The following is an 18,306-nucleotide window of genomic DNA, read 5'->3' on the forward strand; positions in this document are numbered from 1 at the left end:
AAAGAAAGAAAGAAAATGAGAGAGAGAAAAAAAGAAAAAAGAACGAAAACAAGAGAGAAAGAAATAAGGAAAAAAGAGAAAGAAAGAGAAAGAAAGAAAGAAAAGGAAAGAAATAAAGGGAAAGAAAGAGAGAAAGAAAGTGAGAGAAAGAAGGAAAGAAAGAAAGAGAAAGAAAGTGAAAGAAAGAAAAAAGAGAAAAGGGGAGGTCAAAACAAATCAGGCAGAAAATAATTCAACATCAAGAACAACAGTAAAAAAAGTGATCCAACAAAATGCAAGAGAAAGAAGAAAGAAAACAAGAGAAAAGGAAATAAGCGAGAAGGGAAAAAATGAAAGCAAGACAAAAATAAGTCAATAAGGAAGCAAAAATAGAAGAAGTTGAGAAGAGAGAGATAAAAAAAATTAAGAAATCAAGCAATAAAAATGTGAAAAAATATAATTTCAAAAATGAGAAAAATGAATGATGTACAAAAAGAAAGAGAAAAGGAGAGGGCAAAATAAATCAGGTAGAAAATAATTCATAAAGAACAACAGTCAAGAATAAGACAACAAAGAAATCAAGAATAAAAAACAAAACAAAAAAGTTAAAGAAAAAAAGAGAAAACAAGAGGGAAAAGAAAATAGGAGAAAAGAGAGAAGAGAAAATAAACTAGAATGAAAGCAGGACAGAAAGAAGTCAATAAATAGAAGCAGTTGATTAGAATGAGAAAAAAATGAAGAAATCAAGCAATGAAAATGTAAAAAAAAAAAATACAATTTCAATCATGAGAAGAGATGAGTGATGTACAGAAAGAAAGAAATAAACAAGGAAGGAAAGAAAGAGAAAAGGAGAGGGCAAAAGAAATCAGGCAGAAAATAATTCAACATCAATAACATCAGTCAAGAATAAAACGGAAAAAAAGGAAAATCAAGTAAAAAACATGAAAACAAAAAACAAGCGAAAGAAAAAAAAAAAGAGAAAACAAGAAGGAAAAGAAAAAAAAGAGAGAAGAGAAAATGAAATAAAATTAATGTAGGACAGAAAGAAGTCAATGAGGAAACAAGAATACAATTTGAGAAGAAGGAGATAAAGAAACTAAGAAATCAAGCCATAAAAATGTAAAAAAAATAACATTTAAAAAATGAAAAAAGATAAGTGAGGTACAGAAAGAGAAAGAAAGAGAACAAAAGAAAGAAAAAAGAAAAGGCAAAAGAAATCAGGCAGAAAATAATTCAAGAAGAAAAAGAGATCAAACAAAAAGCAAGGGGAACAAGAAAGAGAAAAAAAGACAAAAGAAAATAAGAGAAAAGAAAATAAATTGACTTAAAGTAGGGCAGAAAAAAAAGACAAGAAGTAAACAAAATTATAGAAAAATAAAAAGGAGGGAGATAAAGAAATAAAGAAACTAACAAATCAAGTAATGAATATGTAAAAAAAAATAATTTTCAAAATGAGAGAAGAGTGAAGTATAGAATAAAAAAAAAGAAAAGAAAATGAAGTGAGAAAAAAAAGAAGGAAAAGGAGAAAGAAGGAAAATAAAGGGAGTTGAGAAAAAAAAGAAAACAAAATAAATATGAAGTAAAATTAAACTAAGATATTAAGTAAGGACAGTAAAGCGTAAAATGATTAGTGAGAAGAAAAAATAAGAGTGAGGGAGAGAAAAAGAAAGAAATAACGAAAAAAGTAGAGAGCAAAATAAATCAGACAATAGAATTCAATAACAACAGAACAATAATAAGGAATAGGAGAAGAAGTGAAATGATAAAAAGAAGGGAAGAAACAAAAGGCAGGAAAAAATAAAGAAACAAGAGATGCTATGTACTGTATATACTGTAGATAGGCATAAAACTGGATAGACGATATTAAATAAACATATAAATAGTTGTTGACATCCAGCCCATAGGCAGCACACAGGACGTGGTATTACACCCATTTCTAGTTCTCCCTCCCTGTACTGATTGCGGGGCATGCTGGGGCTATAGTATAGGTGTCAGGGCATGTAAGATCTTGTATATGAATTTTGCTTCCTTTGCAGAAGCTGCTATGTGAAGAAATAGTTCTGCCATGTGTAGAGCACTCCCTGGATTCAACATCTATTGCATGTTCTTAGATCTACACCTCTGGGACATGGTCATCACAGTCACTTCATTATTATTGGAGGGTGAAGCCATTAAAGGAAACATGACAGCACATTTATTCTACCCTAACCATGAACTGTGCATGATCTGAATATCTCTGGTGGAAACATAAATTTAAAAAAGGCTGCTCTGAACATGATTCTGCCCTTGTTTATGGTAGGGTCAAACCGCTCAGATCCAGAGGTGGTGATTACTCGTGGCTTGAGGGTCTCCGGACCTGGGAACTAGGGGCCACACTCAAATGGAAAAGGGGGTATTTACAAGGGATAGGTATATAGTTTGTGACGCCACCGGTGGTGTACGGTAATTGGGAATACCGCCGCTGCCGTTGGGAGTACCCGGGGTGTTGGAGTGGGGCAGCAAGTTGACGTCACCCTCCACGGGTAAGGGAAGGCCCGGGACTGTGGATGGGGCTATGATGCAGGGGGAGCGCAGGCTCGCTGGTTGCAGGGGTCAGTCGGGTACTCACTCAGCAATAAAGTAGTGAAGGCAAATTTTAACCCCGCGCGTTCCTATTTACCAATCAATTTTGCCCCTATCTGCATAATGGGGAAAAAGTGAAACGAAAAGTGTATCCGCACCGTTGCATTTACAATCACAAAATTTTACACAGACACCTCATGTGACCCAGGGAACATTGTAGACTATGTTTTGACAGGAAAATTTAACCCTGCACTTTATAGTTACTCTCCAAAAAACATGCCTCCATTAAAGTAAATGGAGCCTGGAACTACAGGTTATTAGTAGGAGCTGTGATTGGTTGCTATAGGAACAAAAGACATTCATAGTATAAGAAGCTTATATGTGAGATAATAAGATGTCGGTGGGGAGACGGATAGAGACAGACAGAGAGAGACAGAGAGACAGACAGGGAAAGAGACAGAGAGATAGAGACAGACAGGGAAAGAGACAGAGAGATAGAGACAGACAGGGAAAGAGACAGACGTGAAAGAGACAGACTGTGAAAGAGACAGACGGTGAAAGAGACAGAGAGATAGAGACAGACAGGGAAAGAGATAGACAGAGACAGACCTGGAAAGAGACAGACCTGGAAAGAGACAGACAGAGACATACCTCGAAAGAGACAGACCTGGAAAGAGACAGACCTGGAAAGAGACAGACCTGGAAAGAGACTGACCTGGAAAGAGACAGATGGGAAAAGAGACAGATGGGGAAAGAGACAGACAGACAGACATGCAGACAGGGACAGAGACAGGCAGACAGGGAAGGAGGAGACAGCCAGAGAGACAGACAAAGATAGATGGGAAAAGACACAGACCTTGATAGAGACAGATGGGGAAAGAGACAGAGAAATAGAGACAGACAAGGAAAGAGACAGACAGAGACAGGCAGACAGGGAAAGAGACAGACAGGAAAAGACACAGACAAAGAGACGGGGAAACAGACGGGGAAAGAGACAGACCTGGGAAAGAGACAGACCTAGAAAGAGAGAGATGGGGAAAGAAACAGAGAGATAGAGACAGACAAAAAAAGAGACAGACAGAGACAGGCAGATGGGGAAAGAGACAGACGGGGAAAGAGACAGACCTGGAAAGAGACAGACCTGGAAAGAGACAGACGGGGCACATTACTTGGCCAATTTAGTTAAATCTGTGTGGAATATCTGTGGTGTTGAAATATATGTTGTGAAATGCTTCTATTAGCTTAGTTTTTGCCTTTTAATAATTACATTTCTATCTATTTGTTTTGTGGTGTTTGTGTGCAGAATACATTTTTGTTAATACATTCTATTTTGTTAACAACAGTTATTACCCCGGGCGAAGCCGGGTATTACAGCTAGTGTCAAGATAATGTTCACAACGAATATTCCTGGAAATTCACTTTTGAGATCACAGAGGTACACACTGACACTTACCCTTGACAATTATGTCACTCAATTCATCTAAAACAAAGAGAAGAACGTAATATTGTAAAAATCCCAAAACGTAAGACACACAGAATAAAAAAAATGTGATTTTTGTGTTAAATTTACTATTGTGGCTCTTTTTCCCATTTTTTGCCAACAGTCTCATTTTTTATGGGTCTGCCCTGGTATTTGGAACTCAAAAGGGCAAAGTCGAGTGTCTTCTTCAAAAGGGGAATATTTTTGGGGCAAAACCTCCTCCTTTTTTTTCACCAAGTTTTTAAAGAATTGATACTATTTATACAATCCTAGTCCCTCAATACTAAGCTGATTGCAAAGACGCTGTAACAAGCTGTGATTTTTTGTCAGCTAGTTAAGTTCTGTGTACACTGTACATAGGCAGAAAGCTGCTAATTAGTGGTGATAAAATCTATTTTGTCAACTGTAGCTTGAGCAGTGCTCTGAACGCTGAGTTCTATGTACACTGTGCATAGGCAGAAAGCTACTAATTAGTGGTGATCAAATCTGTTTTGTCAGTTGTAGATCAAGCAGTGCTCTGAACGCTGAGCCCTATGTACACTGTGCATAGTCATAAAGCTGCTAATTAGTGTTGAAAAAGTCTGTTTTGTCAACTGTAAATCTAGTTAGCTTTATGTACATTGTGCATAGGCAGCAAGCTGCTAATTAGTGGTGATAAAATAACTGTTTTGTCAGCTGTAGATCTAGTAGTTCTCTGAACGCTGAGCTCTATGTAAACTGTACATAGGCAGAAAACTGCTAATTAGTGGTGATAAAATCTGTTTTAACAACTGTATATCTAGCTGAGCTATATGTACATTGTGCATAGGCAGAAAGCTGCTAATTAGTGGTGATAAAATCTCTGTTTTGTGAGCCGTAGATCTAGCAGTGCTCTGAACGCCTTGCTCTATGTACATTGTGCATAGGCACAAAGCTGCTAATTACTGGTGATAAAATCTCTGTTTTGTCAGCTGTAGATCTAGCAGTGCTCTGAACGCTGAGCTCAATGTACACTGTGCATAGGCAGAAAGTTGCTAATTAGAGGTGATAAAATCTTTATTTTGTCAGCTGTAGATAGAGCAGTGCTCTGAATGCTGAGCTCTATGTACAGTATGCATAAGCAGAAAACTGCTAATTAGTGGTGATAAAATCTATTTTGACAGCTGTAGAACTAGCAGGGTTCTGAATGCTGAGCTCTTGGTATACTGTGCATAGGCAGAAAGCTGCTAATTAGTGGTGATAAAATCTTTATTTTGACAGCACTAGATCTAGCAGTATTCTGAATGCTGAGCTCTTTGTATACTGTGCATAGGCAGAAAGCTGCTAATTAGTGGTAACTTCTGTTCAAGAAAGCTGGGCTACAAACCCTCCGGGAGTCGTTATGTTTATCACATTGGTTGTTACTTTTCTTTTCTAATTGACCTAATAGGGGTATATAATCAGAGGACGACCGAGGAACCATTTTTTATTACCGGGGATTTTTTTTTTTTATTTCATGCTCTTGATGAAATAATACATATGTGTAGTTACATTTTGGGTCTGAGGGTGGCGCTGTTGTCACACATGTGTGTTTGAGAATTCTGGACCTGATTAGCAAGATTTCGATTTCCAATATGTCAAGGCTTGAGTATGTTTACTTGTGACACAAAATAAATGTCAACGCACAACAAAGCTCATCACCGCTGCAGACGACAGCAAACAGAAAGCAGAAATGAAATTAGAAGGACGGTCGGAGAGGAAAGGCGTCCTTATACCACCCAGAGCTATCGTCACCAATTACCATACGTGCAAATAAGGCAAAGCCAAAAAAGTAGCAAGAAAATAGAATGGCCTCTGTATTTCCTCTTTCCTTCGGTATTATTTATAGTGATCTTTGCTTTGTGCATCTTTTGAGTGAAAGTGTCTCTATAACGTGGCGCTAACATGGTGTCAGCTGGTGTCTTCTCCCTCCTCTGTCTGAAATGTTGTGGTGAGGGTCATGCCCGGTTTATGGCGTTAAATTATGTTCTTGCCACTTCTGGATTATTGCCCTAACAGTGCTCACTAGAATGTTAAGTAGTTTGGAAATTCGTCTGTAACCAATGCCATCAGTGTATTTTGCAACAATAAGGTCTTGAGACAGCTCACTGGTTTTACCCATCATGAGCTGTTTCTTGTGAGACCTTTTTATAGGCCATCAGTTGAACCAGCTAAAATCTTTCAGGATTGCTTTCTAAATACTGATACAGTCAGGGCCAGAAATATTTGGACAGCGACACAAGTTTTGTTATTTTAGCTGTTTACAAAAACATGTTCAGAAATACAATTATATTTATAATATGGGCTGAAAGTGCACACTCCCAGCTGCAATATGAGAGTTTTCACATCCAAATCGGAGAAAGGGTTTAGGAATCATAGCTCTGTAATGCATAGCCTCCTCTTTTTCAAGGGACCAAAAGTAATTGGACAAGGGACTCTAAGGGCTGCAATTAACTCTGAAGGCATCTCCCTCGTTAACCTGTAATCAATGAAGTAGTTAAAAGGTCTGGGGTTGATTACAGGTGTGTGGTTTTGCATTTGGAAGCTGTTGCTGTGACCAGACAACATGCGGTCTAAGGAACTCTCAATTGAGGTGAAGCAGAACATCCTGAGGCTGAAAAAAAAGAAAAAATCCATCAGAGAGATAGCAGACATGCTTGGAGTAGCAAAATCAACAGTCGGGTACATTCTGAGAAAAAAGGAATTGACTGGTGAGCTTGGGAACTCAAAAAGGCCTGGGCGTCCACGGATGACAACAGTGGTGGATGATCGCCGCATACTTTCTTTGGTGAAGAAGAACCCGTTCACAACATCAACTGAAGTCCAGAACACTCTCAGTGAAGTAGGTGTATCTGTCTCTAAGTCAACAGTAAAGAGAAGACTCCATGAAAGTAAATACAAAGGGTTCACATCTAGATGCAAACCATTCATCAATTCCAAAAATAGACAGGCCAGAGTTACATTTGCTGAAAAGCACCTCATGAAGCCAGCTCAGTTCTGGAAAAGTATTCTATGGACAGATGAGACAAAGATCAACCTGTACCAGAATGATGGGAAGAAAAAAGTTTGGAGAAGAAAGGGAACGGCACATGATCCAAGGCACACCACATCCTCTGTAAAACATGGTGGAGGCAACGTGATGGCATGGGCATGCATGGCTTTCAATGGCACTGGGTCACTTGTGTTTATTGATGACATAACAGCAGACAAGAGTAGCCGGATGAATTCTGAAGTGTACCGGGATATACTTTCAGCCCAGATTCAGCCAAATGCCGCAAAGTTGATCGGACGGCGCTTCATAGTACAGATGGACAATGACCCCAAGCATACAGCCAAAGCTACCCAGGAGTTCATGAGTGCAAAAAAGTGGAACATTCTGCAATGGCCAAGTCAATCACCAGATCTTAACCCAATTGAGCATGCATTTCACTTGCTCAAATCCAGACTTAAGACGGAAAGACCCACAAACAAGCAAGACCTGAAGGCTGCGGCTGTAAAGGCCTGGCAAAGCATTAAGAAGGAGGAAACCCAGCGTTTGGTGATGTCCATGGGTTCCAGACTTAAGGCAGTGATTGCCTCCAAAGGATTCGCAACAAAATATTGAAAATAAAAATATTTTGTTTGGGTTTGGTTTATTTGTCCAATTAATTTTGACCTCCTAAAATGTGGAGTGTTTGTAAAGAAATGTGACAATTCCTACAATTTCTATCAGATATTTTTGTTGAAACCTTCAAATTAAACGTTATAATCTGCACTTGAATTCTGTTGTAGAGGTTTCATTTCAAATCCAATGTGGTGGCATGCAGAGCCCAACTCGCGAAAATTGTGTCACTGTCCAAATATTTCTGGACCTAACTGTAGATTTCAGGTGGTGTCATGACTCTCCATGGCTTTTTGCACCTCTCTTTCTGTGTGTTCAATACTTTTTTCCCTGTGTCATTTCTCATTATTACACATAATTTAATTTATGGACATATATGGTTTGCATTGGATGGGTTGTTACGGACTAGAGATGAGCAGACCCGTGGAAGTTCCGGTTCTGCAGGTTCAGCCAGACTTTACATAAAGTTCTGTTCTGGACCCGAACTTGACCAGAACCTCATTGGAAGTCACTGATGGGCAGTCCGGCACATACCGATGCCATAAACAGAGCACTTCCGGGATAGCGAGCACGGGTTCTTCTTTTTTTTATACTACATCCGATAATGCTGATTTTATCCCCAGTGCAAGCCATTCAGAGACTGCAGGTGGCTCGCATTGGGCCAAGCACTGAGCATACCCAAGGACAGCGATGCTCGCTCGAGTGGTCTACATACGCAAAACACCCGATCTCCGAACTCCAGCACTAATTTTATTGTAAGGTCTGTGTTTGTCCTTTGAAGTTCAGGACCGCTCCTCTCAATTACCGACATCCGGTGAGAGGTTAATGTCAATAGCACCTTTATAAATACATTTACTTATAAAATTAGTGACGTGTTCAATACTTATTTCACCCACTGTATATTTATCTCTGCAGTGTTTGACTTTGTAAGGGCAAATTATATACGTACACAAAAAGCCTTGTGAAAAGTCAGTGCAACCAGATGAACATTTCCTATGTGTGGAACGGGAAGCTGCATCCAGTGGCGTAACTACCGCGGTCGCAGCGGTCGCGATCGCGACCGGGCCCGGGCGGTTTGGGGCCCGCGGGGACCCGGCAGATCAGCAGCCAGCTCCTCTCAGTGAGAGAGAAGCTGCGCTGATCTATCACAGTGCACGCGCCCACTATATGACCCGCTGCCGCCCCCGACACCGGGCCCTCCTGCCCGATGTCAGCGGCGGCACCGGGGCCCCCCTCCCCCGTCACCGCGCACAGTAATAATGAAGCAAAGAGCGGCCGGCGCCGCTCTGCATCATCATTCTCCCCCTGTGCCTGTGCGGTGACGTCACTCCTGTGCGACTGCTGTGCTGAGTGCACAGAGCGCAGGGAGGGAGGACGCCGACCGCAGCACCGGGAGGACGAGCAGCAGTGGAAGGAGGAGAGCAGGGAGTACAGCATCAGTGGAACAAGGAGACGTCAGGACAGAGCAGCAGTGGAAGGAGGAGAGCGGTGAGTACTTGGTTTTTTTTTTTTATATATATGAGTACACGGTGGTCAGAGGCCTGGAGTGGGGAGGCTGCATTATACTGTACATGGAGGCCTGGGGTGGGAAGGCTGGATGATACTGTACATGGAGGCCTGGGGTGGGGAGGCTGCATCTGTACATGGAGGCCTGGGGTGGGGAGGCTGCCTGATACTGTACATGGAGGCCTGGGGTGGGGAGGCTGCATCTGTACATGGAGGCCTGGGGTGGGGAGGCTGCCTGATACTGTACAAGGAGGCCTGGGGTGGGGAGGCTGCATGATACTGTACATGGAGGCCTGGGGTGGGGAGGCTGCCTGATACTGTACATGGAGGCCTGGGGTGGGGAGGCTGCATCTGTACATGGAGGCCTGGGGTGGGGAGGCTGCCTGATACTGTACAAGGAGGCCTGGGGTGGGGAGGCTGCATGATACTGTACATGGAGGCCTGGGGTGGGGAGGCTGCATCTGTACATGGAGGCCTGGGGTGGGGAGGCTGCCTGATACTGTACAAGGAGGCCTGGGGTGGGGAGGCTGCATGATACTGTACATGGAGGCCTGAGGTGGGGAGGCTGCCTGATACTGTACATGGAGGCCTGGGGTGGGGAGGCTGCATGATACTGTACATGGAGGCCTGGGGTGGGGAGGCTGCCTGATACTGTACAAGGAGGCCTGGGGTGGGGAGGCTGCCTGATACTGTACATGGAGGCCTGGGGTGGGGAGGCTGCATGATACTGTACATGGAGGCCTGGGGTGGGGAGGCTGCATGATACTGTACATGGAGGCCTGGGGTGGGGAGGCTGCATGATACTGTACATGGAGGCCTGGGGTGGGGAGGCTGCATGATACTGTGCATGGAGGCCTGGGGAGACTGCATTATACTGTACATGGAGGCCTGGGGAGACTCCATTATACTGTACATGGAGGCCTGGGGAGGCTGGCAGCATTATTATACATGGAGGCCTGGGGAGGCTGGCTGCATTATTATACATGGAGGCCTGGGGAGGCTGGCTGCATTATTATACATGGAGGTCTGGGGAGGCTGGCTGCATTATTATACATGGAGGCCTGGGGAGGCTGGCTGCATTATTATACATGGAGGCCTGGGGAGGCTGGCTGCATTATTATACATGGAGGCCTGGGGAGGCTGGCTGCATTATTATACATGGAGGCCTGGGGAGGCTGGCTGCATTATTATACATGGAGGCCTGGGGAGGCTGGCTGCTATATTATACATGGAGGCCTGGGAGGCTGGCTGCTATATTATACATGGAGGCCTGGAGAGGTTGGCTGCATTATTATATATGGAGGCCTGGTGAGGCTGCATAATAAACATGAAGGACACCTTATACATTGAATATATAGAGGTGTAATATACATAGAGGTCTATGAGGCTGCATTATACTGGAGGTCTATAGGGCTGCATTAAAATGGAGGTCGGGGGGGGGCTGTATAATACAAAATGAAGGGACACCTTATACATGGAATATAGGGGTGAATTATACATGGAGGAGTATGGGGCTGCATAATACCATCTGAAGTTTTATGGGGTTGTGTTATAATACATATAGGACTATGGGGGCTGCATTATAATATATGGAGGACTATGGAGGCTACCTTATACATGGACTATGGAAGTGCATTATAAAACATGGAGGACTATGTGGTGCAGTATAATATATGGAGAACTATGGGGTGAATTTTAATACATGGAGAACTATGGGGAAATGCATTATAATTGAAGGGCTACTTTATACATGGAGGATTATGGGGGTGCATTATAATATATGGAGGGCTATGTATCTGCATTCTAATATATGAAGGGTTATGTGAGACCCTTTATACAATTATTTGGAAGGCTATGTGGGGGCTGTTATAGTATTTTGAGAACTTTATACAGGGGGGACAAAGATACAAGTATGGGATGGAAATGTTTTGTGCTGAGGGAAAAAGGCTCTTTCCCTCAGCAGCCAACTTTCCCATGCTCTGCTATACATCTCTCAGCACCCAGCTTTCCCATGCTCTGCTATACATCTCTCAGCACCCAGCTTTCCCATGTTCTGACATACATCTCTCAGCACCCAGCTTTCCCATGTTCTGACATACATCTCTCAGCACCCAGCTTTCCCATGTTCTGACATACATCTCTCAGCACCCAGCTTTCTCATGCTCTGATATGGGAAAGCTGGGTGCTGAGGACAAGATAAATATCAGAACATAGGAAAGCTGGGTGCTGATAGAGGGATTTCAGGGTGCTGTGGGTGAGAGCCAAGTGTCAGCGTCATTATCCTGTACCCCGAGTGTCAGTGTCATTATCCCTTACCCCATACCTCCCAACCGTCCCGGATACAGCGGGACTTTCACGCTTTACGTTGTTTGTCCCGTTGCCACGATCGGGACGGCCGGCTCCCGGGCTCCGCCCACCCACTCTCTCTCCGCCTCCCTGCTTTTCCCTCCTACCATCCCAGTAGACGTGGCATAACAGAGAGGAGCGCTGCCTGTGCTGCTGCTGGTACAGTAAAATCTCCCCAGCGCTGATTTCCCTCCCTCCCCCCCCTCACCCCCGGCCGGAGCCTCTCTGTGCGGTCGGCCGGCCGCCTGTCTGTGCGGTCGGCCGGCCGCCTTTCTGTGCGGGCGCCCCCCGGACGCCTGTCTGTGCGGGCGCCCCCCTGCCGCCTGTCTGTGCGGGCGCCCCCCTGCCGCCTGTCTGTGCGGGCGCCCCCCTGCCGCCTGTCTGTGAAGGCGACCGGCCACCTCACTGTGTGGGCGACCGGCCGCCTCACTGTGGCTCCCTGCGTGTCCATGCTGGAGGCCCGCCGGCTGCCTGCGTGTCCATGCTGGAGGCCCGCCGGCTGCCTGCGTGTCCATGCTGGAGGCCCGCCGGCTGCCTGCGTGTCCATGCTGAATGGGTGTGGATGGGGAGTGGATATGGGCGTGACTGTGAAATGGGTGTGGTTAGGGGGCGTGGCCTAAAAATTTGCCAAACTTTATCCTTCTTTTCCTTCTTTAAAAGTTGGGAGGTATGCCTTACCCCAAGTGTCTGTGTATGTGGAGGGGGGGCCCAGGTCTAAACTTTGCACCGGGGCCCATCCAACTCCAGTTACGCCACTGGCTGCATCATTAGGCTGAACACACTTTTGGGGATGAAAAAGGCCTTTGTGCCCGCTGCCTAACTAGCCAGGTACCACTCCTTGTTTGCTCCTCGGGCAGATGTGTCAGAATACTGATGTATACTTTGGTATTACCCCAAATGTCCTTTTTCCAGGTTCTTCTCCTCTAGTGCCCCACTTTTATGTGTCTTCCCCTTAGTGTCCCTGCTCTATATGTTTTCTGTATCAAATATCCCCTTTTAATGACTTTCTAAGAGATGCCACTCTAGTACCCTTGCTCTCGATTACAATGTTTAGAGTCCCTACATCTGGTAAATCCCTCTATATTTCCAGGTACCCCTACTCCAGATGTTCCTCCTTAGTGCCACTGCTCCGGATTACCATGTTTAGAGTCCTTGCGTCTGGTAACTCTCTCTACATTTTCAGGTACCCCTTCTCCAGGTGTTCCCCCTTACTGCCTCTGCTCCGGATTGCCATGATTAGAGTCCCTGCATCTGGTAACCCCCTCTATATTTCCAGGTGCATCTTCTCCATGTGTCCCCCTTAATAGAAGTCCCAGAAATTTCAAGCTCCCCCCTGAAGTCCCGAAAGAGGGTCAAATGACCCTTAGTCCAAACTGAATAGAACTAACTAGAAACTAAATGGCTAAACAACAACCTCCTGTGGTGCGACAGTAATGGCCTTAATTACAGAATAAAAGTCGGTGATTATAGGATGTTAGCTAAAGTCCTTCAGGTCATTCGACCCGTCTCTGGGTTCCAAAGGTAGAAATGTTAAATGACCCCTCTCTGGGACTTCTAGTGTTAATACCCCTGCTTCGGATTACTATGTTTAGAGTCCCTGCGTCTGGTAACTCCTTCTATATATCCTGGTGCCCCTTCTCCAGGTGTTCCCCCCCTTACTGCCCCAGCTCCAGATTGCCATGATTAGACGCTCTGCATCTGGTAAGTGCCTCTATATTTCCAGGTACCCCTACTCCAGATGTTCCTCCTTAATGCCCCTGCTTCGGATTACCATGTTTAGAGTACTTGCATCTGGTAAATACCTCTATATTTCCAGGTGCCCCTTCTCCATGTGTCCCCCCTTAATACCCCTGCTTCGGATTATTATGTTTAGAGTCCCTGCGTCTGGTAACTTCCTCTAGATTTCCTGGTGCCCCTTCTCCAGGTGTCCCCCCTTGCTGCCCCTGGTCCGGATTGCCATGATTAGAGTCCCTGCATCTGGTAACCCCCTCTATATTTCCAGGTGCCCCTTCTCCATGTGTCCCCCCTTAATACCCCTGCTTCGGATTACCATGTTTAGAGTCCCTGCGTCTGGTAACTCCCTCTATATTTCCAGGTACCCGTTCTCCAGGTGTTCCCCCTTACTGCCCCTGCTCCGCATTGCCATGATTAGAGTCTCTGCATCTGGTAAATACCTCTATATTTCCAGGTGCCGCTTCTCCATGTGTCCCCCCTTAATTCCCCATCTTCGGATTGCCATGATTAGAGTCCCTGCATCTGGTAACTCCCTCTATATTTCCAGGTGCCCCTTCTCCATGTGTCCCCCCTTAATACCCCTGCTTCGGATTATTATGTTTAGAGTCCCTGCGTCTGGTAACTTCCTCTAGATTTCCTGGTGCCCCTTCTCCAGGTGTTCCCCCTTGCAGCCCCTGGTCCGGATTGCCATGATTAGAGTCCCTGCATCTGGTAACCCCCTCTATATTTCCAGGTGCCCCTTCTCCATGTGTCCCCCCTTAATACCCCTGCTTCGGATTACCATGTTTAGAGTCCCTGCGTCTGGTAACTCCCTCTATATTTCCAGGTACCCGTTCTCCAGGTGTTCCCCCTTACTGCCCCTGCTCCGCATTGCCATGATTAGAGTCTCTGCATCTGGTAAATACCTCTATATTTCCAGGTGCCGCTTCTCCATGTGTCCCCCCTTAATTCCCCATCTTCGGATTGCCATGATTAGAGTCCCTGCATCTGGTAACTCCCTCTATATTTCCAGGTGCCCCTTCTCCATGTGTTCCCCCTTTATACCCCTGCTTTGGATTACTATGTTTAGAGTCCCTGCTCTGGTAACTTCCTCTATATTTCCAGGTACTCCAGTCATACTCTGGTTCTGCAGTTGTGCTCTTGGCTCATGTTTGTGCTTGCGTTCTGATCTAAGTTTTCTGACCCCAGACTGTTGATTGAGTCCTCTCTGGCCGTTTCCTGTTTCTTGTCGTTACCTCCTGGCTTCTGACCTCGGACCGTTACCTGACCATGTCTCTGTCTACTCCCTGAATCTATACATACTCTCCTGTAATTCTGACCCTCTGCCTGTTATTTGACTGCGTTTCTGCTTACTCCTTGTCTCCTGTCGTTCCCTCCAGTTTCCTGACCTCGGCTTGTCTGACTACACTTCCATCTATACTATCCGTAAGTAGTGACTAGCATCACACAATGTTGGAGATTTTGGATGATGTTTCAATTCTGTAAACAGAGAACATCCCGCTGTTGTAGGAGCTGAAAACAGCTAATCAGTGGGATGGTGTATATTGGCCTCCCACCAATTTGATATTGATGACCTATACAAAGGATAGATTTATAAGTCCAGGACATCCCTTTAAGCACTGATGATGTCATCAGTGTATCTCTCCTATATTCTGTCTGCCATTTGACTGCTGAAAAGGAAATACAAGCTTTCTTGAGCCGGAGACAGCGCAGCAGTGACCGATCATCCACCATCACCATAGATGACAGTTCATCTGATTTAATTTGATTTTTTTTCATGCAAAATCAATACATCCTCAAGCCAGAACATGCAGGAATCACACATGCGCCCTACCTTCCGTGCACTCCATAGCCACATTTGTCCAGAGCTTCGCACTTCCTTTTATTTTGAAAGAAAAACAACATTTAATATTTATCTATTGTATATTTCTTGTTTAGTAAAACATGTCATACTAACATCCTGACCTCATATACCAGTGCAAATCAATAAATTATATCATCAAAAAGTTAAATATAGAGTCATTACACACAGAGGGATCTATTCCTATATATTATATAGAGTCATTACACACAGAGGGATCTATTTCAAGTGTTTATATCTGTTAATGTTGATGATTACACTAGAAATAGATCCCTCGGTGTGTAATGACTCTATATAATATATAGAAATAGATCCCTCTGTGTGTAATGACTCTATATAATATATAGAAATAGATTCATCTGTGTGTAATGACTCTATAATACATAGGAATACATCCCTCTGTGTGTAATGACTCTATATAATATATAGAAATAGATTCCTCTGTGTGTAATGACTCTATATAATATATAGGAATAGATCACCCTGTGTGTAATGACTCTATATAATATATAGAAATAGATCCCTCTGTGTGTAATGACTCTATATAATATATAGAAATAGATTCCTCTGTGTGTAATGACTCTATATAATATATAGAAATAGATTCCTCTGTGTGTAATGACTCTATAATATATAGGAATAGATCCCTCTGTGTGTAATGACTCTATATAATATATAGACATAGATCCCTCTGTGTAATGACTCTATATATATATATATATATATATATAGGAATAGATGCCTCTGTGTATAATGACTCTATATAATATATAGGAATAGATCACTCTGTGTATAATGACTCTATATAATATATAGGAATAGATCACTCTGTCTGTAATGACTCTATATAATATATAGAAATAGATCCCTCTGTGTGTAATGACTCTATATAATATATAGTAATAGATCACTCTATGTGTAATAACTCTATATAATATATAGGAGTAGATCCCTCTGTGTGTAATGACTCTATATAATATATAGACATAGATCCCTCTGTGTGTAATGACTCTCTCTCTCTATATATATATATATATATATATATATATATAGGAATAGATGCCTCTGTGTATAATGACTCTATATAATATATAGGAATAGATCACTCTGTGTATAATGACTCTATATAATATATAGTAATAGATCACTCTATGTGTAATAACTCTATATAATATATAGGAGTAGATCCCTCTGTGTGTAATGACTCTATATAATATATAGACATAGATCCCTCTGTGTGTAATGACTCTATATAATATATAGGAATAGATCACTCTGTGTATAATGACTCTATATAATATATAGGAATAGATCACTCTGTGTGTAATGACTCTATATAATATATAGGAATAGATTCCTCTGTGTGTAATGACTCCATATAATATATAGGAATAGATCCCTCTGTGTGTAATGACTCTATATAATATATAGAAATAGATCACTCTGTGTGTAATGACTCTATATAATATATAGAAATAGATCACTCTGTGTGTAATGACTCTATATAATATATGTGTTTCCCTTTTTGTATTGAATTGCTGAAATAAATTAACTTTTTGAGGATATTGTAATTTATGCGATGCACTTGTAAGTGAGGCCATTGTTACTTAGGGTTGTGAAAAATATGTCAAAAGTTTTTACAATATTCGGAAGAAAAAACTCTTTATCTCTGTATAACTGAAAAGTTCTGCAACTTTTAAATATCGTTTATGGTTCAGTTTCAGGAACTCTCTGTTGATTCCCTGTGCACAGCGAGTGCGACTCTCATCTGAAGATACAATTGTGTCTAGCCGATACAACGCTCTGTGAGCTGAACACCCTGGACTCCAGGCCGATACATTGTAACAAACTGTCGATGTCGAAATATCACAGAGCGTTGTCTTCACTGGATACAATGTATTCCCTTTCTCAGCTTTGAGCAGGACTAGCGGTGCCCCTCCGGCTTGTGCGTGCAGACAGTAATGTCCTCATTCACTGACAGCAAACACATATCTTGAGGAATTGAAACAGAACATATAATTAAGGAAGTGGTGAGGCTTCATTTGTCCAGATACCTAATTTCCTTATGTTGCTAATTATATTGTTCGTGGAATCGTGTAACAGATCCTCCACAATTCATAATTACTATTCTGCTGAAAAAGTGACAAAAGGGGGATTGTCTTTACATTTCCAATTTGTTAGACAAATCCTTTATTGCCCATATGTCAAACTCTAGGACTATATGGGTCCCATTATTCTGTATGGAGGGCTATGTGGGGCCCATTATTCTGTATGGAGGGCTATGTGGGGCCCATTATTCTGTATGGAGGGCTATGTGGGGCCCATTATTCTGTATGGAGGGCTATGTGGTGCCCATTATTCTGTATGGAGGGCTATGTGGGGGCCCATTATTCTGTATGGAGGGCTATGTGGGGCCCATTATTCTGTATGGAGGGATATGTGGGGTCCATTATTCTGTATGGAGGGCTATGTGGGGCCCATTATTCTGTATGGAGGGCTATGTGGGGCCCATTATTCTGTATGGAGGGCTATGTGGGGCCCATTATTCTGTATGGAGGGCTATGTGGGCCCATTATTCTGTATGGAGGGCTATGTGGGGCCCATTATTCTGTATGGAGGGCTATGTGGGGCCCATTATTCTGTATGGAGGGCTATGTGGGGCCCATTATTCTGTATGGAGGGTGTGAGGCAAATCCCGGGATATGAAGATGAATTATGACTCCAGTCATAATCCCTCATCACTCCCTGGCAGTGCCCCCTCCCTTCTTGTTCTCAGTGTTCCACTTACACCTCCATGGCCATGTCCTGTGATATGGAGATGAGGTGGTGTGGGAACAATGGACACAGGATGACTCCCTGCCGTCACCCTGTAACAAGAGTTGTATCTCATTAGCAAGGCTATGGAAATAGCCAGACAGAACGACTCCAGTAAAAATGGTTCATATCTCGCAAGCCATATTTCCGATAAATATGGCAACCATAAAAATGGTGTCTCCGCATGCGGGCGATGCCGCACACCCTTTTTATGGGAGCAGGACATTGGGAAATGCCCCAGGCGTGATATCAGCCAATGGGGAACTGGCAGACAGGTCATGAGTCCCCTCGTTCTGTGGCTAAATTCATAGCTGTCACAATGAGAGCGTTGGCGTCTGCCTACGACGCTCCCAGGCAAAGTTATGGCCAATATCCCCTTTGCTGGATAATTCTGATCCATGCAGGGGGAGTGGCAGTGCTTCCCTG

At 43.4% G+C, this 18,306-nt stretch overlaps 1 protein-coding gene across 1 annotated transcript in view; it reads right to left on the reverse strand.

The window, feature by feature from the left end:
* Window positions 1-18,306, reverse strand: part of MALT1 (MALT1 paracaspase) — a 183,210-nt gene that overhangs the window by 62,187 nt on the left and 102,717 nt on the right. The window contains exons 7-8 of the mRNA XM_075343327.1: window positions 15,040-15,084; window positions 3,995-4,021 (exon numbers count right to left, since the gene is read on the reverse strand). Coding sequence (XP_075199442.1) covers window positions 3,995-4,021; window positions 15,040-15,084 — 72 coding nt within the window. The remainder of the gene's footprint in view (window positions 1-3,994; window positions 4,022-15,039; window positions 15,085-18,306) is intronic.

The sequence above is a fragment of the Anomaloglossus baeobatrachus genome, chromosome 1 (genome assembly GCF_048569485.1).
Source record: "Anomaloglossus baeobatrachus isolate aAnoBae1 chromosome 1, aAnoBae1.hap1, whole genome shotgun sequence".
Classification (NCBI taxonomy): domain Eukaryota; kingdom Metazoa; phylum Chordata; class Amphibia; order Anura; family Aromobatidae; genus Anomaloglossus; species Anomaloglossus baeobatrachus.